The sequence below is a fragment of the Ovis canadensis genome, chromosome 11 (assembly GCF_042477335.2).
Source record: "Ovis canadensis isolate MfBH-ARS-UI-01 breed Bighorn chromosome 11, ARS-UI_OviCan_v2, whole genome shotgun sequence".
In the NCBI taxonomy this organism is placed as follows: domain Eukaryota; kingdom Metazoa; phylum Chordata; class Mammalia; order Artiodactyla; family Bovidae; genus Ovis; species Ovis canadensis.
In genome coordinates, this window is record NC_091255.1 from 18,974,810 (window position 1) to 18,994,611 (window position 19,802).

The 19,802-nt window shown below is 38.0% G+C and overlaps 1 protein-coding gene across 2 annotated transcripts in view; it reads left to right on the forward strand.

Moving 5' to 3' along the window:
- Window positions 1-19,802, forward strand: part of CLTC (clathrin heavy chain) — a 64,229-nt gene that overhangs the window by 13,670 nt on the left and 30,757 nt on the right. For both annotated transcript variants that reach the window (XM_069602669.1, XM_069602670.1), the window contains exons 2-7: window positions 8,735-8,942; window positions 11,592-11,860; window positions 12,521-12,682; window positions 14,734-14,847; window positions 15,402-15,575; window positions 19,365-19,562. In XM_069602669.1, coding sequence (XP_069458770.1) covers window positions 8,735-8,942; window positions 11,592-11,860; window positions 12,521-12,682; window positions 14,734-14,847; window positions 15,402-15,575; window positions 19,365-19,562 — 1,125 coding nt within the window. The remainder of the gene's footprint in view (window positions 1-8,734; window positions 8,943-11,591; window positions 11,861-12,520; window positions 12,683-14,733; window positions 14,848-15,401; window positions 15,576-19,364; window positions 19,563-19,802) is intronic.

Sequence of the window (19,802 nt, forward strand, 5' to 3'; positions counted from 1 at the left end):
TGTTCTGAAAACCAGTCCATATTCAGATTTCCCTTATTGTCCCTAAATGTTAATTTGGTTTGTTTAAAGCAGGATCCAGGCAAGACCTGTATGTTGCCTTCAGCGACTCTTGTAAGAAACATTCAAATTCTTACAGAGTTTGAGATTTACAGAAAAGTTGAAGAATGGTACAGAGATTCTTTGCACACTTTACCTGGATTTGTCAGTTCTTAAATTTTTTTTTTGCTACCTTTGATTTATCTTCTTTCAGTACTTTTTTTTTTACTGGACTGTTTGAAAGTGGTTTGCAGATACGATGCCTCTGCCACTACATACTCTAGTATGTGTTAATTAAGAATAACAAAATGGTCTTATACAGCCATACTGCAGTGGTTGAGGTGAAGAATTTGACAGACTACTCTTATCTCAGGCTCAATTCAGATTTCATTAGTTGTTCCAGTAATGTTCTTTGTAAGAAAATTCAGGATCATGAATTGCATTGAGTTGTCCTGTCTCTTTTTGAAAGAATGTAGGTCATTTTTTTCGTGGCATGTTCCTCAGTTTGTTTGTCTGATGTGTCTTCATGATTGAATTCAGGCTGTATACTTTTGTCAGGAATAGTGCAGGGGTGATGTGTTCTTTGTAATGCCTCACATTGGGAAGGGAAGCACATGCTCTCATTTTGACTCATTGCTAGTTATTTATGTTAACTTTTATCACAACCCTTTGATGAGGCTTGGAGAAGGAAATGGCAACCCACTCCAGTATTCTTGCCTGGAGAATCCCATGGACGGAGGAGCTTGGTGGGCTACAGTCCACGGGTCGCAAAGGGTTGGACACGACTGAGCGACTTCACTTTCACTTCACTTTGATGAGGGTTGGGTCTAACAGTTTTCTTCACCATAAATCTCCTTTTCCCTTTGTTTTGTGGGAGGTATTTTGAGACATTACAAATACATTTTGTTTCTCAGAATTTCATCTGTTCTTGTATCCATTGATGATTTTTGTCTGAATCAGTTATTGTGTTGATCGCAAAATACTGACTTTTGAAGAATTCCATCAGTGTTTTACCATTTTTAAGTTAGCTTTCTTCTGCAAGGAACAACTTCTCCTGTTTTATTAATATTAGTGCAGAATCTTGGGCTTCATACATCCTTTAATCTGTAATTATCCTGGAAAGTAATTCAGTTCAGTTCAGTTCAGTCGCTCAGTTGTGTTCGACTCTTTGCGACCCCATGAGTCACAGCACGCCAGGCCTCCCTGTCCATCACCATCTCCCGGAGTTCACTCAGACTCACGTCCATCGAGTCCGTGATGCCATCCAGCCATCTCATCCTCTGTTGTCCCCTTCTCCTCCTGCCTCCAATCCCTCCCAGCATCAGAGTATTTTCCAGTGAGTCAACTCTTCGCATGAGGAGGCCAAAGTACTGGAGTTTCAGCTTTAGCATCATTCCTTCCAAAGAAATCCCAGGGCTGATCTCCTTCAGAATGGACTGGTTGGATCTCCTTGCAGTCCAAGGGACCCTCAAGAGTCTTCTCCAACACCACAGTTCAAAAGCATCAATTCTTCGGCGCACAGCCTTCTTCACAGTCCAACTCTCACATCCATGCATGACCACTGGAAAAACCATAGCCTTGACTAGACGGACCTTACTTCGGCAAAGTAATGTCTCTGCTTTTGAATATGCTAATTAGCCATATACAGTTAGTAAAGAAATGTTGTCCTTTTGTGTAAGAATATTTGAGCCTTTAGAACTATTGAGAGGCAAAATGGCAGAGGCTTTCATTCTTTAAGAAAGTGTTTTTTATTTGAGGATATATGGTTTAGTTGAGTAAATGGATCTGAAATAGTGGGGCATGGGCAGATTAGGAAAAACTGGGAAATTTTGGTTTTGGAAATGTATCAGGGGCTGGGGGACAGTGTGTGTGTGTCTCTCTGACCCAGGTAGCTTCAACTCTTGGTCACACTGAGGGAGAAAGTGCTTTCCACTTCACCTGTTTCTTAGCCTTGAGCTCTTTAGGGTAAAGAGAATTATTGCTCCTGACCTCACGCCTTCTGTTTGCATTAGCTTTCCTGGCTTGCTCCCTAAATAGAGGTTTAGGAGATATATTTGCCAAGTTTGCTAGAAAGCCTCAACAGTACTTTTCCATGTGCCTCTAAAAATAATAATTGAAATAAAATGGGGTTACTTGGCATGGATATGTTACATGATTCCATGTTACATGATTTTGAAGATTCTGGTCTCTACCTGACTTTTAGTTAGGTAAATTAAAGAGCAGAATTGGAAATTTTAAAGAGTAATTTCCTTTTCTCAAAAGAAAAAACAAACAAACATGCAGTGGCTACTAAGTTGAGCACAGAGAGACCAGTAATCTTTTTATCAGTAGTTCAAAGAAATTCACACCCCGAGTTTTAGCCAGCTTCTAGCACAGCTGAATTAAGCAGATAAAATGCAAATTCAAAAGAAGCTAATCTTGAGCTGGCCAGGGTACTCATGTATTATATGTACTAGTAGTATCTTTTGAGGCTTTACTATGTTCTGAAAGCACTTCAGTTAAATCCTCACCATTGTGGGCAATGTACTATCATCTCAGATGTTTCAGATAAAGAAATGGTAGATATACAGAGATAACTGATTTACCTTTGGTCATTTATGTGGCAAAACTAGGGCTAAACCCAGACATTTTTTTCTTATGATGAATCCACAGAACTAATTTGTAGTTCATAATCATTTGTAGTTTATAATCAGAGTTAGACATTTGTACAGTAATTGTCTATTTGAATGAAGAACGTACTGTGTTCTCTGGATTGTGGGGAATCTGAAATACTGTTTCTCAGTACAAAACTAAGAATGCAGTGTCCCCCCCCCCCCCGCCCCCGCCCGCCCTTGGCATGTAAATCCAAATTGGGGGGACGGGGAAAAGGAAAAGGAAACAATTCTGTATCATTTGTAAAATATAATTCCAGGGCACTCCAGAGTTTTGGGTGTGCTGATTAACAGTAAATCTATTTACAGTCAGCTCTCCTCTTACAGACTTCCCTGGTGGCTCAGACAGTAAAGCGTCTGTCTACAATGTGAGAGACCTAGGTTCGATCCTGAGTTGGGAAGATTCCCTGGAGAAGGAAATGGCACCCCACTCCAGTACTCTTGCCATGAAAATCCCATGGATGGAGGAGCTTGGTGCAGGCAACTATCCATGGGGTGGCAAAGAGTCTGGCACAACTGAGCGACTTCACTTTCACTTTCTCCTCTCCTTATCTGTGGTTTCCCATACATATAAAGGCCTTAACCAGCATCTGTGGATTTTTGATGTCTGCCAGGGCAGACACTGGAACCAATCCCCAGTGGGTAACTAGGGATGGATGACTACTTGTTTTTTAGCATCTGAACTAGATTTAAGTGTCAAGTCTTAGAGTAGTGCCACTTACAGACTAGTATGCAGAATCTAGCCTGGAAACTAAACGAATTGCAAAGTTTGGGTGACTTTCTTTAAAAGGAGCAGTTGGTAGTTTTGTGCTTTTGTGCATGTGCCATTAGTGTGTTTTTTTTTTATAAGGGAGACTAATGTTGTTTCTTTTTAAGGGAAACTGGAAATATATATATTTTTTAATCTGTGCATAGGATATCTAAGATGGAAAAGTATCCCTGATTGCTGGCAGGAGAGAGGTATTACTGGAAACGTGGAGTGAATGACTTAATAGTAGTTACACCCTTTGTATAGAATGAATTATTTGTCATATGCATGTCACAACTATTCAAAAAGAAAACAATCCATTTTTTTGGACTGAAGGGTATTGACTCCATATTCTTATTTTATAAACAATAGTTATAATAAACATTACTTGAAGTTTAAAAAAGATGCTTTATTATAGAAACTTCCAAGTATATCTCCAAATAGAATATTCCCATCTTCAACATTTGAGAGTCCTTTGGATACCATGGAGATCAAATGAGTCAGTCCTAAAGGAAATCAACCCTGAATGTTCAATGGAAGGACTGAAGCTGAGGCTCTATTAGAGTTAAGCCACCTGGTGGGAAGAGCTGACTCATTGGGAAAGAGACTGATACTGGGAAAGATTCAGGGCAGACATAGAAGCGGGTGACAAGACATGATGGTTGGATGGCATCACTGACTCAATGGACAGGAGTTTGAGCAAACTCCAGGAGATAGTGAAGGACAGTAGGGAAGCCTGGCACGCAACAGTCCATGGGATCACAAAGAGTCCAACACAATTTAGCGACTGAACAACAAACAGCTTCAAAAGTAGTGAAATTTTGCCAATTGAGAGGATAAAAAATGTGGACAGAGTTTTGAGTATTATTGTGTATTCTCTGAAAACAGCTGCAAGTATGTAGACGCTTAGTATGTTCTCTGACTTTATTAATGGTTTGTTCCACAATCTGTGATTCAGTTTCTGTGGTATGTAGCTCATATACTGTTCAGTTCAGTTACTCTTTCGTGTCCAACTCTTTGTGACCCCATGAACCGCAGCACGCCAGGCCTCCCTGTCCATCACCAACTCCCGTATCCACCTAAACCCATGTCCATCGAGTTGGTGGTACCATCCAGCCATCTCATCCTGTGTCGTCCCCTTCTGCCCTCAATCTTTCCCAGCATCGGTCTTTTCAAATGAGTCAGTTCTCTGCATCAGGTGGCCAAAGTATTGGAGTTTCAGCTTCAACATCAGGTGATGTTGAAGGTGATGTCCAGTGAACACCCAGGGCTGATCTCCTTCAGAATGGACTGGTTGGATCTCCTTGCAGTCCAAGGGACTCAAGAGTCTTCTCCAACACCACAGTTCAAAAGCATCGATTCTTCTGCGCTCAGCTTTCTTTATAGTCCAACTCTCACATCCATACATGACTACTGGAAAAACCATAGCCTCGACTAGACGGACCTTTGTTGGCAAAGTAAATGTCTCTGCCTTTTTTTTTTTTTTTTAGTTTTTTATTTTTTAAATTTTAAAATTTTTAATTCTTACATGCGTTCCCAAACATGAACCCCCCTCCCTTGTCTCTGCTTTTTAATATGCTGTCTAGATTGGTCATAACTTTCCTTCCAAGGAGCAAGTGTCTTAATTTCATGGCTGCAATCACCATCTGCAGTGATTTTGGAGCCCCAAAAATAAAGTCAGCCACTGTTTCCACTGTTTCCCCATCTATTTGCCATGAAGTGATGAGACTGGATGCCATGATCTTTGTTTTCTGAATGTTGCGCGTTAAGCCAACTTTTTCACTGTCTTCTTTCACTTTCATCACCATTAGACCTTTATACCTGACTGGAATATTTTATGGCTAGTATATGCTGTTTTGAAAATGAAACCTGTTTAAAAACATTGTAGTGTTTTGGGTTTTGTTCTTTGTCTGCACTGTGCAGCTTGTGGGACCCTAGTTCCCTGACAAGGGATCAAACCTGGGCTTGCAGCAGTGGAAGTGTGGAGTCCTAGCCATTGGACCGCCAGGAATTCCCTTCGTTGTATTTTAAAGTTTTAATCTACACAAATATTATTAGACATAGATATGTAGTATGATAACCCTTTTATGTGACTCCATTTTGAGAGTGCATCTAAACCAGAATTGTTTTGGTATGTTTTCCTTTTTAATATATCCTTGGAAAATTTGGGAAGAATTGGTGAGTGTTCTGGGCATTCTCACTGAGAAGTATCAGCAATAAAGAAAAATTCTTACTGACCTTATTTGAAGAGGAGGGGGAAAAAGTAACTTTCTGTTAACCTATTGGAATAGGTCACTTATCTTAACAACTGGGAGAGGCTTTTTAGGAAGGAGCAGTTTCCTATTTAGTTGTGTGAATGGGCATTACTTAAGTATGCTTTTTTTAATAAAAAGTATGCTTCTTAAAATGTTTAAATGTGTAGATTGGTGAGGATTTGCCACCTTCTTATTTATTTTTAATAAAGTAAATCTTTCATATGGAGTACATTGTTGATAGAGAAGGTTAAAAAAAAATATATATATATACACAACTTTCTTAGTAGAATGTGTTTAATGAGAAAAAAAAGTAAAAGTACTACATAGATTGAGGAGAAGTATCAGGAAATGCCCCCACTTTGCACCAAATCTTTGCTTTTTCTGCAAATAAAACAGCTCCTAGGCTGAAGGTCTTTGCTGGCTTTTGAAGACACTTCTTGCTGCATTTATCTGGAGATCTGGTAAAGAATAAAAAACACATGTTTCTTGACTTACCATTTTCCCTCCTCTTTATTATCTCATAGTGTTTTTTTTTCTTACACTTGTCTTCTACCTACCTCTTATGTGGAGGAATAAAAAGGAATCTCTTAGGATCATTTAGTTGAGTGTGTTTGTGGTTTGCATCCTTGTTTTAATTTTACTGTTTGACTAACACTGTTTATTTTTACTTTCTCAGACACTGTAGGATTTAAGCTGTGACAGCTGAGACTCAAAATTGCCTTTGGTGAATGCTTGGTAGTAACTTAGAAGCCTAGAATTCTTTTAAAGCGTAGTTTAGAAGATAACTTGTTGCTTTTATATATATGGTTCTGGGAGCTCTAGGATCGCTGAAATATTTTTTTAATTATTGGAAAGGTAACTCAATTAAACTTGAGAATGAGGACTGGTCTACTCAGAAATACAAATGTAGCCACTTCTTATGAAATTAGACAGCTGGTTTGCACAAGGCATGCCTTAACCCCTGACAAGTTCCCTTCATGGATTGTTGAGGACCATTTCTTTATCTTCCTCCGTTAGTTCTGAAACTGGATGTCACTAAAAGTTAAAGTTAGGAAGAAATGAAAATTGGTAATTCATAAAGTGTTGTTGTAACCAAACTCACTTATAAGTTACATATCTCACAGCTTGTATACTTGCCTTGCACTACAGCATATACTTGAGTTTGTACAACTAGTTAATCTTCCACTTTATTACCGTGTTTGTGTTAATAGTTAGACAATTGCTTGGTTCCTTACCCTAGTATTCAGTGACAAAGTTACTGTAACTATACTTTATCATTGTACCTGCAGTCATTGAGGTGTAAGAGGGAAGTGAAATTACAATGTAGTCTCTTAATCTTACGTTGTATTCTTTTGAAATCCTGTACTGGTTATAGTTAAGCTCTATTAGCAGAAGAGTTTGACAGAATAACTTTTAGGGCTTGCCAGGTGGCTCAGCAGTAAAGAGTCCACCTGCCAATGAAAGAGACATAGGTTTAATCCTTGGGTCAGGAAGACCCCCTGGAGTAGGAAATGGCAACCCACTCCAGTATCTTGCCTGGAAAATTCCATGGACAGAGGAGGAGCCTGGTGGCCTACAGTCCATGGGGTCGCACAGAGTTGGACAGGACTGAGTGACTGAGCATGCCTGCACAGTTACCTTGGCTCAGCTGGTCCAGCAGAGAGTAGTGACAGTGATTTTTCTTTTCCCGTGCTTTTAAATTTTTGTTTGTATTTTGTTCCATGTGAATTTGTTACTTGTTGGAGGAAAGAAAATAAAACCCTCAGGCTGGTCAAAGCTAAGAAAGCCTTCAGGTAACCTTTGAGTGGTGGTTTATTATACTATGTTTAGTCACCTAGAGAAATGACCCATTCTGGTAGAAATCTCCTTCTCTTGTTCTCACTTATATATGTAACTAGTTTTCAAAGACGTGTCATTTTTAGATCTTGTATATTTGCTTAGCAAATTAATAGCTTCTGCATACACAAAGCAAATCTGATTCCATTATTTTCCTTGTTAAAATGCTTAAGTAGTTTCCTTAGGATCAATTCAGGATTCTTACTGGGGTACATCTAGCTTACCAGTCTAGCCCATACCTGTGTTTGTAATCTTAATTCTCCAAAAGCCTTTCATACATAATCTCTATTCCCAGTGTTACAAGAGCACTTAGAATTCCCTTAGCAGACCATACTTCTTTTTTTTTTAGTCATTTATTTAGCTGTTTTGGGTCTTAGTAGCAGCACATGGGCTTAGTTGCCCCCCAGCAAGTGGGATCTTAGTTCTCCGACCAGGGATCTAACCAGCATCCCCTACATTGAAACGCAGATTCTTAACCAGTGGACCACCAGGGCAGCCGCAGCAGACCACACTTCCATATCTCTAGGCCTTAATATGTGCTCATCCTTCTGTGGTGTGTTCTCTAGTCTGCTTCTGTTGAACACATTCGCTCCCTTGCCTGTAGGCTTCCTTTGACTGGATCTGTCTTACGTATCTTTGTTTTGGCACTTTTTGCCAAGTATTGTAACTTGTCTGCTCTGACTGATCCAAGTTCCTTTAGACCAAGAACCCTGTGAAATTTTTAACTCTCTCAATTTATGCTATAATTTACCAGTAATTTTCAGTTTCCTGAAGTCCAGTACATATGATCAAGTAACTACTGAATGCTGAAGGGGATTAGAGAGGACAGGTCCAATAGTTAAGAGATCCCAAGCCAAGAAACATTGATTACCTCAGGTTCCTTGACCCATAAAGGCTACCTCTCAGATGTAGCTCTTCCCTTTAAATCTGTCTGTTCTTCCTCTTAGTTGTAACCAGATGGTTATACCTCTCAAGTTACAACTGCAGGATTATAACAAAACAATCGAATGCCATACTTGTCGGAAGATAGAAGGTCCATTATATTAATTGCCTCATTTGAATCTGTGTAATGGAGTTGTCAGTGTTGACCTTGAAGTAGTAATGGTTAAATGAGGATTTGTAATGATGACCACACATGAATATCAAGTCTTTTCTAATTCACTTTGTAGCATGATTTATTAATATTTTTTGTTTTTTTCTTCCCTCAGCTCCAGAACCTGGGTATAAACCCAGCAAACATTGGCTTCAGTACCTTGACTATGGAGTCAGATAAATTCATCTGCATTAGAGAGAAAGTAGGAGAGCAGGCCCAGGTGGTAATTATTGATATGAATGACCCAAGTAATCCAATTCGAAGACCAATTTCAGCAGACAGCGCCATCATGAATCCAGCCAGCAAAGTAATTGCACTGAAAGGTATAAACAGATTGTGGTTTTTTCTTAAAACTTTTCCTATAGGAATTTTTTCAAATACAGTAATTAGAATCTTTTTTTTTTTTTTTTTTTTAGTATATTAAGTTTGGTTAAATAGATCTGCAGAGTGAAAGCTGTTACTGTGTTTGATTTTTTAAACTATTTTCATGACTTTTACTTGGCATAATTCTGTGAGCTGTCTTACTTTCTGCTTATACTTGGAAAATTTTAAGATTTAGATTAAATGCATTTAAGCTTTATACCTATGGTGTGGTAAGATTATATTAAAAACATGACCCCATTTACAGAAGACACAAGAAATTAGTGATTTGTTTTCTGGAGTAAAATATACTTTACTAGTATTAGCAACGAAATATTGCAGAATTCTGTTACGGTGATAAACTTCATTCTGTGTCTTTGATACATCAGGTTTGTGTTACATTTAAATTAAAAAATTCTAAAACTGGCTTGAACTTAATACTAATTTTTTAAAGTGTGTGTGTATATATATAGGTGGGTATTAACTTTTTGGAATCAGTGGTGTTATTCAGACTAACTTTTTAATTGTCGTAGTAGGGAACTAACTCTACAACCTGTCAGTCCAAACAGAGTTCAGAGACCCTCATACTTTCTGGGAGTCTTACGTTAATTTTTTTCCTTTGAACTTTAGACTGAGAGCAGAATTGACTATTTAAAACAGACTCTTAAGAGGGCTAGGTAACAAACTATCTGAACCCGAAAGAGACATTTAATTGCCTCTTTTTTGGTTTGTTGCTTTTATTCTTGATAGTAGGAGGAAGTGTTCAGATTCTTGGTAACTTCTTGGTAAATTTGTGGGTGACTTGTTCCAGGTGCTGAAGTATTTAAATAGACTTGTTTTTTCCACATGATTTATATTTTGTGTTTAGTAGTAACACTGTTTGGAAGTTAAATTGGTTGGGCGAGGGGTAGAGAGGAAAACATATTCAAATAAGTCACTGTTACATCTCCAAGATAGAAGCTGATCTCATCTCTGGGAAAGATGGTCCAGATTTTACCTGGGATACTTACTCTGTGGCAGTGGTCTGTTATTTGCAGTACATATTTAAGGTAGTAAGTTCCCTTCAGCCTCCTTAAAGAATTTAAATTCAACTGCTTAACAGCTCTCATCCCTCTATTAAAAGGCCATCGTTTTAATTTTCTCATAATTCTTTTCTATTTTTAATGTTATTGTTATTTTATCACATTTCTTAATGCTTTCTTATGTGTGCAGATGGTGAGTTTTCTTAAATTAGATTGTATTAGTTATTGTCCTGTTCTATAAAAAGAATAAATTGAAAAAGTTTTCAGAGCCGCATACAGTAATACCGTTATAGATTTGTGCCTGTGTGTTTATACTGCACAGTTCAGCTGTCAACCCTTGCCCTCCTCCCCAAAACACCCCATGTACGTATGTTCCGACCTCTTTCACATAAAGAATAAAACATGTAATTAACTGAGGGCTGGGGAAGAAACAAAGGAAAGTTAAGTCATTCCGAAATACGGCTTCCTCCTGAATCCAGTTTCAAATCCCTTGGTTTCTTTTTATAAACAGGACCATTACTCTCACAGTTGTCCAGGTCTGGTTGTGGTTTACATGTTGTGTGGGATGGGGATAGCATTCTCATTTTGTGGAAGGAGTTTTTGCCCGTGCAGTGATTAAGGAGGGCTGTGGTGCAAAGCTCTGTGTTTTGTGTCCCGTCCCATCCCTCTCTCCAGCCCCACTCCCTTGTTAGCTTATAATTTTTGTTCTTCAGGAGCCAAATTCTCTGAGGCTCAGGAATGGACTTTTCCTTAGTCTCTAAAGGACTAATACGAATTAGACAGCCTAGTGTTAGCTGTGGGCTTTGATCTCTATTAAACCAAATCACTTTTTGGATTGTGATGGGTCTCAAATTTTAAGTATAAACCTTTGCATCTGACTCAGTGAACTCTTAACATTCATAGCAGATTTCATCCTCTTTTACTAAATGTTTGCTGTTTTAACTGGTTGAAGCTTGAATTTTGTACTTACCTTTAATATATTAAATCTGAAACCACCCTCCTTTGTCTTCCTCTCCTTTCCTGTAGCACGTCTACCTTCCCTTTGTATCTTAAACCAGTGGTGTAGCCTGCACCTCTCTCATGTGTTAGTGGCACAAGGTAGAGTTGCAGTAGATCCTCTTCCAAAGAAGTTTCCACAAGATATATTTGAATGGGGGATGGCTGCCTTTTAAAAAGTAGACATTTTCCCCATGTGCTTGAATCAGATTTGTTTTTTTCTGTGTACCAGCCATTAAGTTTATGGGTGAGCATTCTTAATTAAGTATGAAGGTTACAACTTGTTTTTTATCATTAAGGGAGCTGTTCAATTTTAGTTGGGATTTAAAACTCTTTGGAAGTCATACTATCTGTTTAAAATGTGTTTATTAGAGGTGATCGTTTTTGCTTCACGTTTAGGTGTAGATTGCTCAGTCCTAGCTCCTCAGTGGTTGCAGTTCTGTCAATGTGACTTCTGTAGATATTGAGTCTCATGCTAGGACCGTTTTGTTTGGAAGTTACAGATTTTGCCGCAGAGAAAGTCTGATCTAGCTAGATACTAATTTATCCTGAGCTTTGCTTTCTTAGTGATTTAATTCTTACTTTTGTTTTTAGCTGGGAAAACTCTCCAGATATTTAACATTGAAATGAAAAGTAAAATGAAGGCCCATACCATGACTGATGATGTGACCTTCTGGAAATGGATCTCTTTGAATACGGTTGCTCTTGTTACGGATAATGCAGTTTATCATTGGAGTATGGAAGGGGAGTCGCAGCCGGTGAAAATGTTTGATCGCCACTCTAGCCTCGCAGGCTGCCAGATTATCAATTATCGAACTGATGCAAAGCAGAAGTGGTTACTTCTGACTGGCATATCTGCACAGGTAACATTTTTCTAGTTTTTAATAAAGAAAGGGTCTAGAGAATGTATGTGCTTGGAATGTAGTTTATTTTGAAATTGTATCTTCTTTGCCAATCTGACCCCCCCCTCCTTTTTTTTTTTTTAAAGTTGCTGGTTTTATGCCCTTATACTGTCATACAGGTTGGAGTACTCTTAGCAAGGTGTTTTGAGGTCTTCTCTGCGGTCTGAGGGAATGAGTTGGAGTGATTTGGAATTTATTGTGAATATTTACTGCAGAATGAGTACTCCTGTATCTTTCTTTTTTTTTTTAAAAAAAGATAGTGTATGGAGAAGGAAATGGCAATCCACTCCAGTACTATTGCCTGGAAAATCCCATGGACAGAGGAGCCTGGTAGGCTACAGTCCACGGGGTCGCAGAGTCGGACACGACTGAGCGAAAAAAAAAAAAGATAGTGTAAAGAGATGGTTGTATGTGAGGCACATTTTAAACATTCATGTTAAGCTTTAATAGAATGTTTGCAACTAAATTTTAAATTAAGAAGTGTCAAATCTACATTGAGAGAAAAGGAATTGTAAATCCTTCTAAAGATGATAAAGTGTTTTAATTATTTCACTGATTATTGTATGTGGAAGTTACTGGTTCGTTGGGACCCCAAACTTTATTCTGCTTGATCTTTTGTAGCAAAATCGTGTGGTAGGAGCTATGCAGTTATATTCTGTAGATAGGAAGGTGTCTCAGCCCATCGAAGGACATGCAGCTAGCTTCGCACAATTTAAGATGGAAGGCAATGCAGAAGAATCAACGTTGTTTTGTTTTGCAGTACGGGGTCAAGCAGGAGGGAAGGTAAGTTTTGCCTTTGGAAATTGGTTTAATGACAATTTGCCTTTTGTCTTTCTGTTACTAATTAATTTGTTATCTGATTTCAAAATAGTCTTCTCTCTTGTTAATTTGTTTTCAACATTCAGATTTGTGGTGACTTAATTTCTTTAAATCCTGTTTCTGGTGATACTTCTCTAAAGTGAATGTTTCTTAAGCAACTTATCTGTATCTGCTGTTTATAGACTTTATTTCATTGCCTTTACCAAAGGCTTTCCTGTGCATTAAGAATCACTAGGGTGGCTAAAATGTACATTTGTGTGCCTTCCATCTAGAGAGTCTGATTCAGTAAGTGGAACTCATAATGTGCATTTTAAATGCTATAGATGACTAGATAGAGTGGACCACAATTTCAGTACCGTTCCCTTAAATCAGAGCTTCTCAGCCCTGACTATACGTTGAAATCACTTGGACAAGTTGAAGTGCTTTGTAGGGTTCTTAGTTGCAGACAACAGAAACAGGGCATAAAGTTTAATAATGAAAGTACAGTGGGTAGTTTGCATTACCTAAGAAGGTTTAGAACCAAGGTGGGAGAATTAGGAGGAATAAGGGAGAGTGGGCAGCAGCCAGAAGCCCTGGCGCAAAGCTCTGAGGCCCTGCTGCTGCGATTGTACTGCTGGATGCCTGCTTGGCATGACTGCCCCTGGAAATGCAGTCTGACTGCTCTTCTCATCGCCATAGCAGGTTCTCTGAAATCTTAATATATTTTCCATGTTAAGTAGTTTTAAAAAACCAAGATAGAGATTGCTTAAAATACAGTATCAGTAACCTGTAATCTGGCCGGGAACATATGTACAGAGGTAGAGTTCTCCCTAAAAGTTCAGAGGAATAATCCCTGAACCGAGGAATGTTCCTACCAGCCTCTCAATAGGCCAAGGATAGAAAATACAATTTAGATATTTAGATCTGAATTGATGAATTTTAAACAGAAAACCCATAGACATTAGAAATTAGATGCACTAACAAAGACATAAGGGTGTGACATTTTTTGAAAAGTCCTCTTAAGAAAAAACCTTGTATGTAATTTTTGTAGGATCAGAAAACCAGTTTATAGGATCTTGAGCTTACCTGATATATTATACTATATATTTTATAGTTGGCCATATTTTTTTTAAGGGAAGACAATTTTTTCAGTATAGCTAGTCATTCTAATTAAGGATGAGACCCTGTAACTTTCATATGGTTATATATCTTGGAAAACGAGTTATTTTTTGTTTAAGTCCATTCCTCACATGACTAAGCAAAATATATAGTACTCTTACATTGACAGTATTGGGTGTGTTCTTATCTGTATTTAGAGTAGGTGTGGGCAGAGAAGAATTTAATAACTTGTTAGATTTCTGTTTGGAAAATTTAATTATAATCGAAAGCAATGAGAGTGCCTTTTTGTGGGTGTTGTTTTACCATTCTTAATTTAAGGTAGATTGAGATGTGGTTGGGCTATTCAGCTGACTTTAAAATTTTCATCTTGAAGTAATACATATTATTCATGGGAAACTGCAAAGACAGTATAGAGAGATCCTGTGCTCTTTTCCTAGTTTACCTGAATGGTTACGTCTTACATAGCTATTTAGTACATTTGACAAACCAGAATTTGACATTGATACAATTATATAATTGTGTCATTTTGTCACCTGTACATTCAAGATACATACTATTCCATTACCACAAAGATTGCCTTCTTGCTACCCCTTGATAGTCACAACTGCTTACTGCCAGCTCGCCATCTCTAGCCCCTGAAAATCACTAATTTACTCTTCATTTCTGGAATTTTGTCTCTTCAAGAACGCTTTATAAGTAGAATCATATAGTATGTGATCTTATGAAGAGTAGCCATTTTTTTATGTGTTTTCGCTGGACATTGCGTCTGAAAGTTATTTTATTACTGAGGAGTGTTCCATGGTATGGTTGTTACCATATAGTTTAGTGTTCACCTAAACATTTCGTTGTTTTCACAAATAAAGTTGCTATGGTCCTTTTCAGCAGTTGATCATAAGTTTTACTTTTCTTTTGAACAGTTACATATCATTGAAGTTGGCACACCACCGACAGGGAACCAACCATTTCCAAAGAAGGCAGTGGATGTTTTCTTTCCTCCAGAAGCACAAAATGACTTTCCTGTTGCAATGCAGGTATTTTAAGAAAAATTAAAGAACTTAAAATTTGTCCTCTAAACATGAGTAATTAAAAAAATACTACTGACAGTATAATTTAAGTGGTGCCTTTACTCAGAAATAGTGAAACTTTGTAAAGTAATACTCTTTTATGTAATATATAAATTGGGTTATCTCAGGTTCTTCAGAATTATGTTTTCTCTTTTATCTTATACAGTTTATTAATATCCTTGTATTTTATGTGAGAGCTTGGGACATTGCATGTTTGAATCTGCAGTAAAAATGAAGAAACCATAAATACTAGTTTTTAATTTTTCATAAAAGCCTCTTGTCAAAATCCTAGAATTTTACCATCTCTGAAATGGAATGGGACTAAATTTTCTGATAGTAGGTTCATTATTTTACTGAGGAGAAGGAAATGGCAACCCACTCCAGTATTCTTGCCTGGAGAATCCCATGGACGGAGGAGCCTGGTGGGCTACAGTCCATGGGGTCGCAAAAAGTCGGACATAACTGAGCGACTTCACTTCACTTTCACTTATTTTACTGAAGTGTTTATTTTCTTTATACAGATCAGTGAAAAGCATGATGTAGTATTCTTGATTACGAAGTATGGTTACATCCACCTCTATGACCTTGAGACTGGTACCTGCATCTACATGAATAGAATCAGTGGAGAAACGATCTTTGTCACTGCACCTCATGAAGCCACAGCTGGAATAATTGGAGTAAACAGAAAGGGACAGGTAAGGACACCTTGAAAATCAAATTAGGTGATAAAGAAAATAGCACTTACCACGGTTAGCCTTTTTCCAAAAAGTAAATGGTAATTTTGGATGTCAGAAAATAATGTATATCTAAAAATACAGATGCATATGTATATTATATACTACTTTATACTCCACAGTCTCTCTTTAACACTATCTCAGAGAGAGGAACTGTTTGGCATACAGTGTAGCCACCTAAGGTTTGTGTTTGTGTCTCTGTTATCAAGAGAAGTGCCTCTTCATGCAAAGAAATTGATAGGATGACATCTGATAGATTATATACTTTTTTTTTGTTGCTGCACCCCAGGGCTTGTGGGATCTCAGTTGCTTAACCAGAGATTGAACCCAGGCCCCAGTAGTGGTGAGTCCTAGGGCTGGACCACCAGGGGATTCCCAGACTATATACTTTTTAATAGGGTTTTCTTCTGTAATCTGTAAGACTCATTATCAGCTACAAGGAAGAAAATTCTTCCTATTTGTCTTTTTTCTCACCTCTTTAATTATTACTGAATGTTTAATGTGGGAAGGTGATATGTTACAGTAGCTATGATAGGTTCACTGGGGTACTTGAAAAGTTACCCAGTTAGCTGTTCTGACTTGTCATATTTGACAAACCTCCTCACACCAGCTAACCCAAGTGATCTTTTTTTCTGTGTTTTAGTGTTTTAATGTAATTTAAAATATCATGCCTGGAAGTATCTTTTTCCCTAAAAAAAAAAAGGTTAAATGTTATTGACCTTTCCATTTGTTTGTTTAACTCCAAATTAGTGTTTTTCCTCAATGGTAAATGAAAGCACATAGGTTTTTTTTTTCTCCTTTATTCTATTAATTTTCAGAACATAGTATGTATCTGAAGAAAGAAATACTGTAGAGAAAGGGAGTCTCTTCCTACTTATTCATGCTTTCCATCAGTCCACACCTGATGAGGTGCTTCTGCTTTATGTCCCTAGATCTTAGGGAGCCCTCCCCATGGCACTTACCACTGAGTTATAGTTGCTTAACTGCTTCGTCACTGTCCTTCCTTAGGACAAGGGCTTTTCTTTGTTTAATTGTATTTCTGCACTAGTCAGTGTCTAGCACAAAAGCCACTTTAAAAATTCAGTAGCATTTATTTACTGAGTTGCATTCATTTATTCATTTATTGAGTTGTGTTCATTTATTGATGTGCCTCTCTTGGAAAAATCAGGAGTGAATGTGTCTTTTGGTGAACTAGATTACTGATAATTTTATAATCGTAAAGTTGTTAAGCCAGAGATAATTGTTTTAACTAAAATATCCTGAAAATTTTACCATTATATATTTAATATTCATAATTTTGATTATTGATTGTTTCCCTTCCCTTCTCTCCACAAGTTTTCTTTGCCAGCTGCTTTGAATGAGATGAATGTTCACAATAACCTATAGGGCTCAGAGCTTTACTCTTTCAATCAGAGCCAACTATAGCTGGACCCAACCCAGTGCCCTGAAGGAATGAGTATGGTTTCTGTTGGTTGCAAAATTAAAAGTGATCAAGATGACAGTCTAAACTTGGTAGAACTGAATACTTTAGAAGATACAAGAACCATCTTTTCCCCCTGTATGTCTTAAGTACTGGTTTCTAGAACCCTGCTAATACAATCTAAAAATGGGATAAAGATGAAACTATGGATTTGGTATTTGAGGAAGGCTACAGAAAGTACAGTTGGAAGTGGGTTTGTTCATCTTCCTTGTTTTTCCTAAGAAGTAGTATTAAAAATGAAAATGTAAATAACTATAAAGAAAGAATTCTTCCTTTTAAAAAAAGAAGTCTTAATATAGGGTATAGTGTCACATTGCAGATATAGAATGACCTAAGCTTTGGAAGATGGGGGTCAGATCTGTAGAAATGGAAGACTTAGAGGTTAAAATTTCATTTTCCTCAAAGGGAATAATAGAACAGGCAAATAGATGTTACTTGTTTGGTTATTGAGTTCTCACTTATTTAACAAATATTAAGCATTTACTTTGTGTTCAACACTGCCCTGGTGCGAAAAATAGAATTAAAGACAAAGACAAGTTCCTTTCTTTATGTGGAATAGTGACTGAGAAACACTTAGATGAGAAATGATGATATGAGAACTGTCATTATGGGGAATAGAAGTAGTGTATAAGCTGGGGAGTATACCCAGATCTGGTGTTGGGGAGAGGATGGATGCATGACGAAGGGCTCCTTTTCTCTTTGGCAACTGATAGGAATTCAGCTTTTAAGCCAACTGATCAGCATTCTGTGACAGTGACTTACTAGCGGGACTGAGGGTAGGTAATTAATTGTTCTTCAAAAAGAAGCAATTAGAAGTTACTCTTTACTGGTGCTACATTTATTAAGCATCTGCTGTATACCTTGCAATATATAAGGTGTGTGAGGATTCAGTGGTCGTTTCCCTCCTTGAGTATATAATCTGAACGCTGGGAATGTAAATGTAATTAAAATTACTGAAAAATCAGAGTTAAGAGAAGTGTATCTTAAACTTCTTCCAGGTGAGCCCATGCCATGTTAAGAATGGATGGTAGGAAAGCAATTAGAGTTTGGACTGTGTAAGATAAGGAGTTATTTATATTACAAGACAGCTCTGTTTTCAGTTCAGTTCAGTAGCTCAATCGTGTCTGACTCTTTGCGACCCCATGAATTGCAGCATGCCAGGCCTCCCTGTCCATCACCAACTCCTGGGAGTCTACCCAAACTCATGTCCATCTAGTTGGTGATGCCATCGAGCTATCTCATCCTCTGTCGTCCCCTTCTCCTGTCCCAATCCTTCCCAGCATCAGGGTCTTTTCCAGTGAGTCAGCTCTCCTCATGAGGTGGCCAAAGTATTGGAGTTTTAGCTTCAGTATCATTCCTTCCAAAGCACACCCAGGACTGATCTCCTTTAGGATGGACTGGTTGGATCTCCTTGCAGTCCAAGGGACTCTCAAGTGTCTTCTCCAACACCACAGTTCAAAAGCATCAATTCTTCGGTGCTCAGCTTTCTTAACAGTCCAACTCTCACATCCATATGTGACCACTGGAAAAACCAAAGCCCTGACTACTAGATGGACCTTTTTTGGGAAGTAATGTCTTTGCTTTTTATTATGCTATCTAGGTTGGTCATAAATTTCCTTCCAAGGAGTAAGCGTCTTTTAATTTCATGGCTGCAGTCACCATCTGCAGTGATTTTGGAGCCCCCAAAAATAAAGTCTGACACTGTTTCCCCATCTCTTTCCCATGAAGTGATGGGACCATATGCCATGTTCTTAGTTTTCTGAATGTTGGGCTTTAAGCCAACTTTTTCACTCTCCTCTTTCACTTTCATCAAGAGGCGTTTTAGTTCCTCTTCACTTTCTGCCATAAGGGTGGTGTCATCTGCATATCTGAGGTTATCGATATTTCTCCCGGCAATCTTGAGTCCAGCTTGTGCTTCTTCTAGACCAGCATTTCTCACGATGTACTCTGCATATAAGTTAAATGAGCAGGGTGACAATATACAGCCTTGACATACTCCTTTTCCTATTTGGAACCAGTCTGTTGTTCCATGTCCAGTTCTAGCTGTTGCTTCCTGACCTGCAGATGGGTTTCTTTAGGAACCCCCAATTGGTTTAGCAGCACCCCTTAGTCTTCTCTTTTCTGCCCTCTTTTTTTTTTAAAGTGGCAACAAGAAAGCAGCCATCCCAGTTTTATTACTTTGTCACTCAGTAGTCATCAGCATTTAACATATTTAGTATCTGATACTCATGTGAACGTGTTGCAGCTGTTCATTAGATCTTAAATTGCAGGTTCTCTCAGTATGTGTGGAAGAAGAAAACATAATCCCTTATATCACCAATGTCCTACAAAATCCTGATTTGGCTCTGAGAATGGCTGTACGTAACAACTTAGCTGGTGCTGAAGAACTCTTTGCCCGGAAATTTAATGCTCTTTTTGCCCAGGGAAATTACTCAGAGGCAGCGAAGGTGGCTGCTAATGCTCCAAAGGTAAGTAGTTATGAAAATGAAAATTGCCATGTCTGGATTGATGCCAGCATGCTCTGTTTCTAATACTGTTTCAAGTGGAACCAGCTTCCCACAGAGAAAGGAGTCTTTTTTAAGGGTATGTTTTCCAGTAGAATGAGTTTCTTCTAGATTTAGTTACTTTTCTGTGCTCTAGATTTGGTTAACTTTTTGAAACTCAGACTGTTAGAATGATGTGTAAATCTGACAGGCTCTGATTTACGT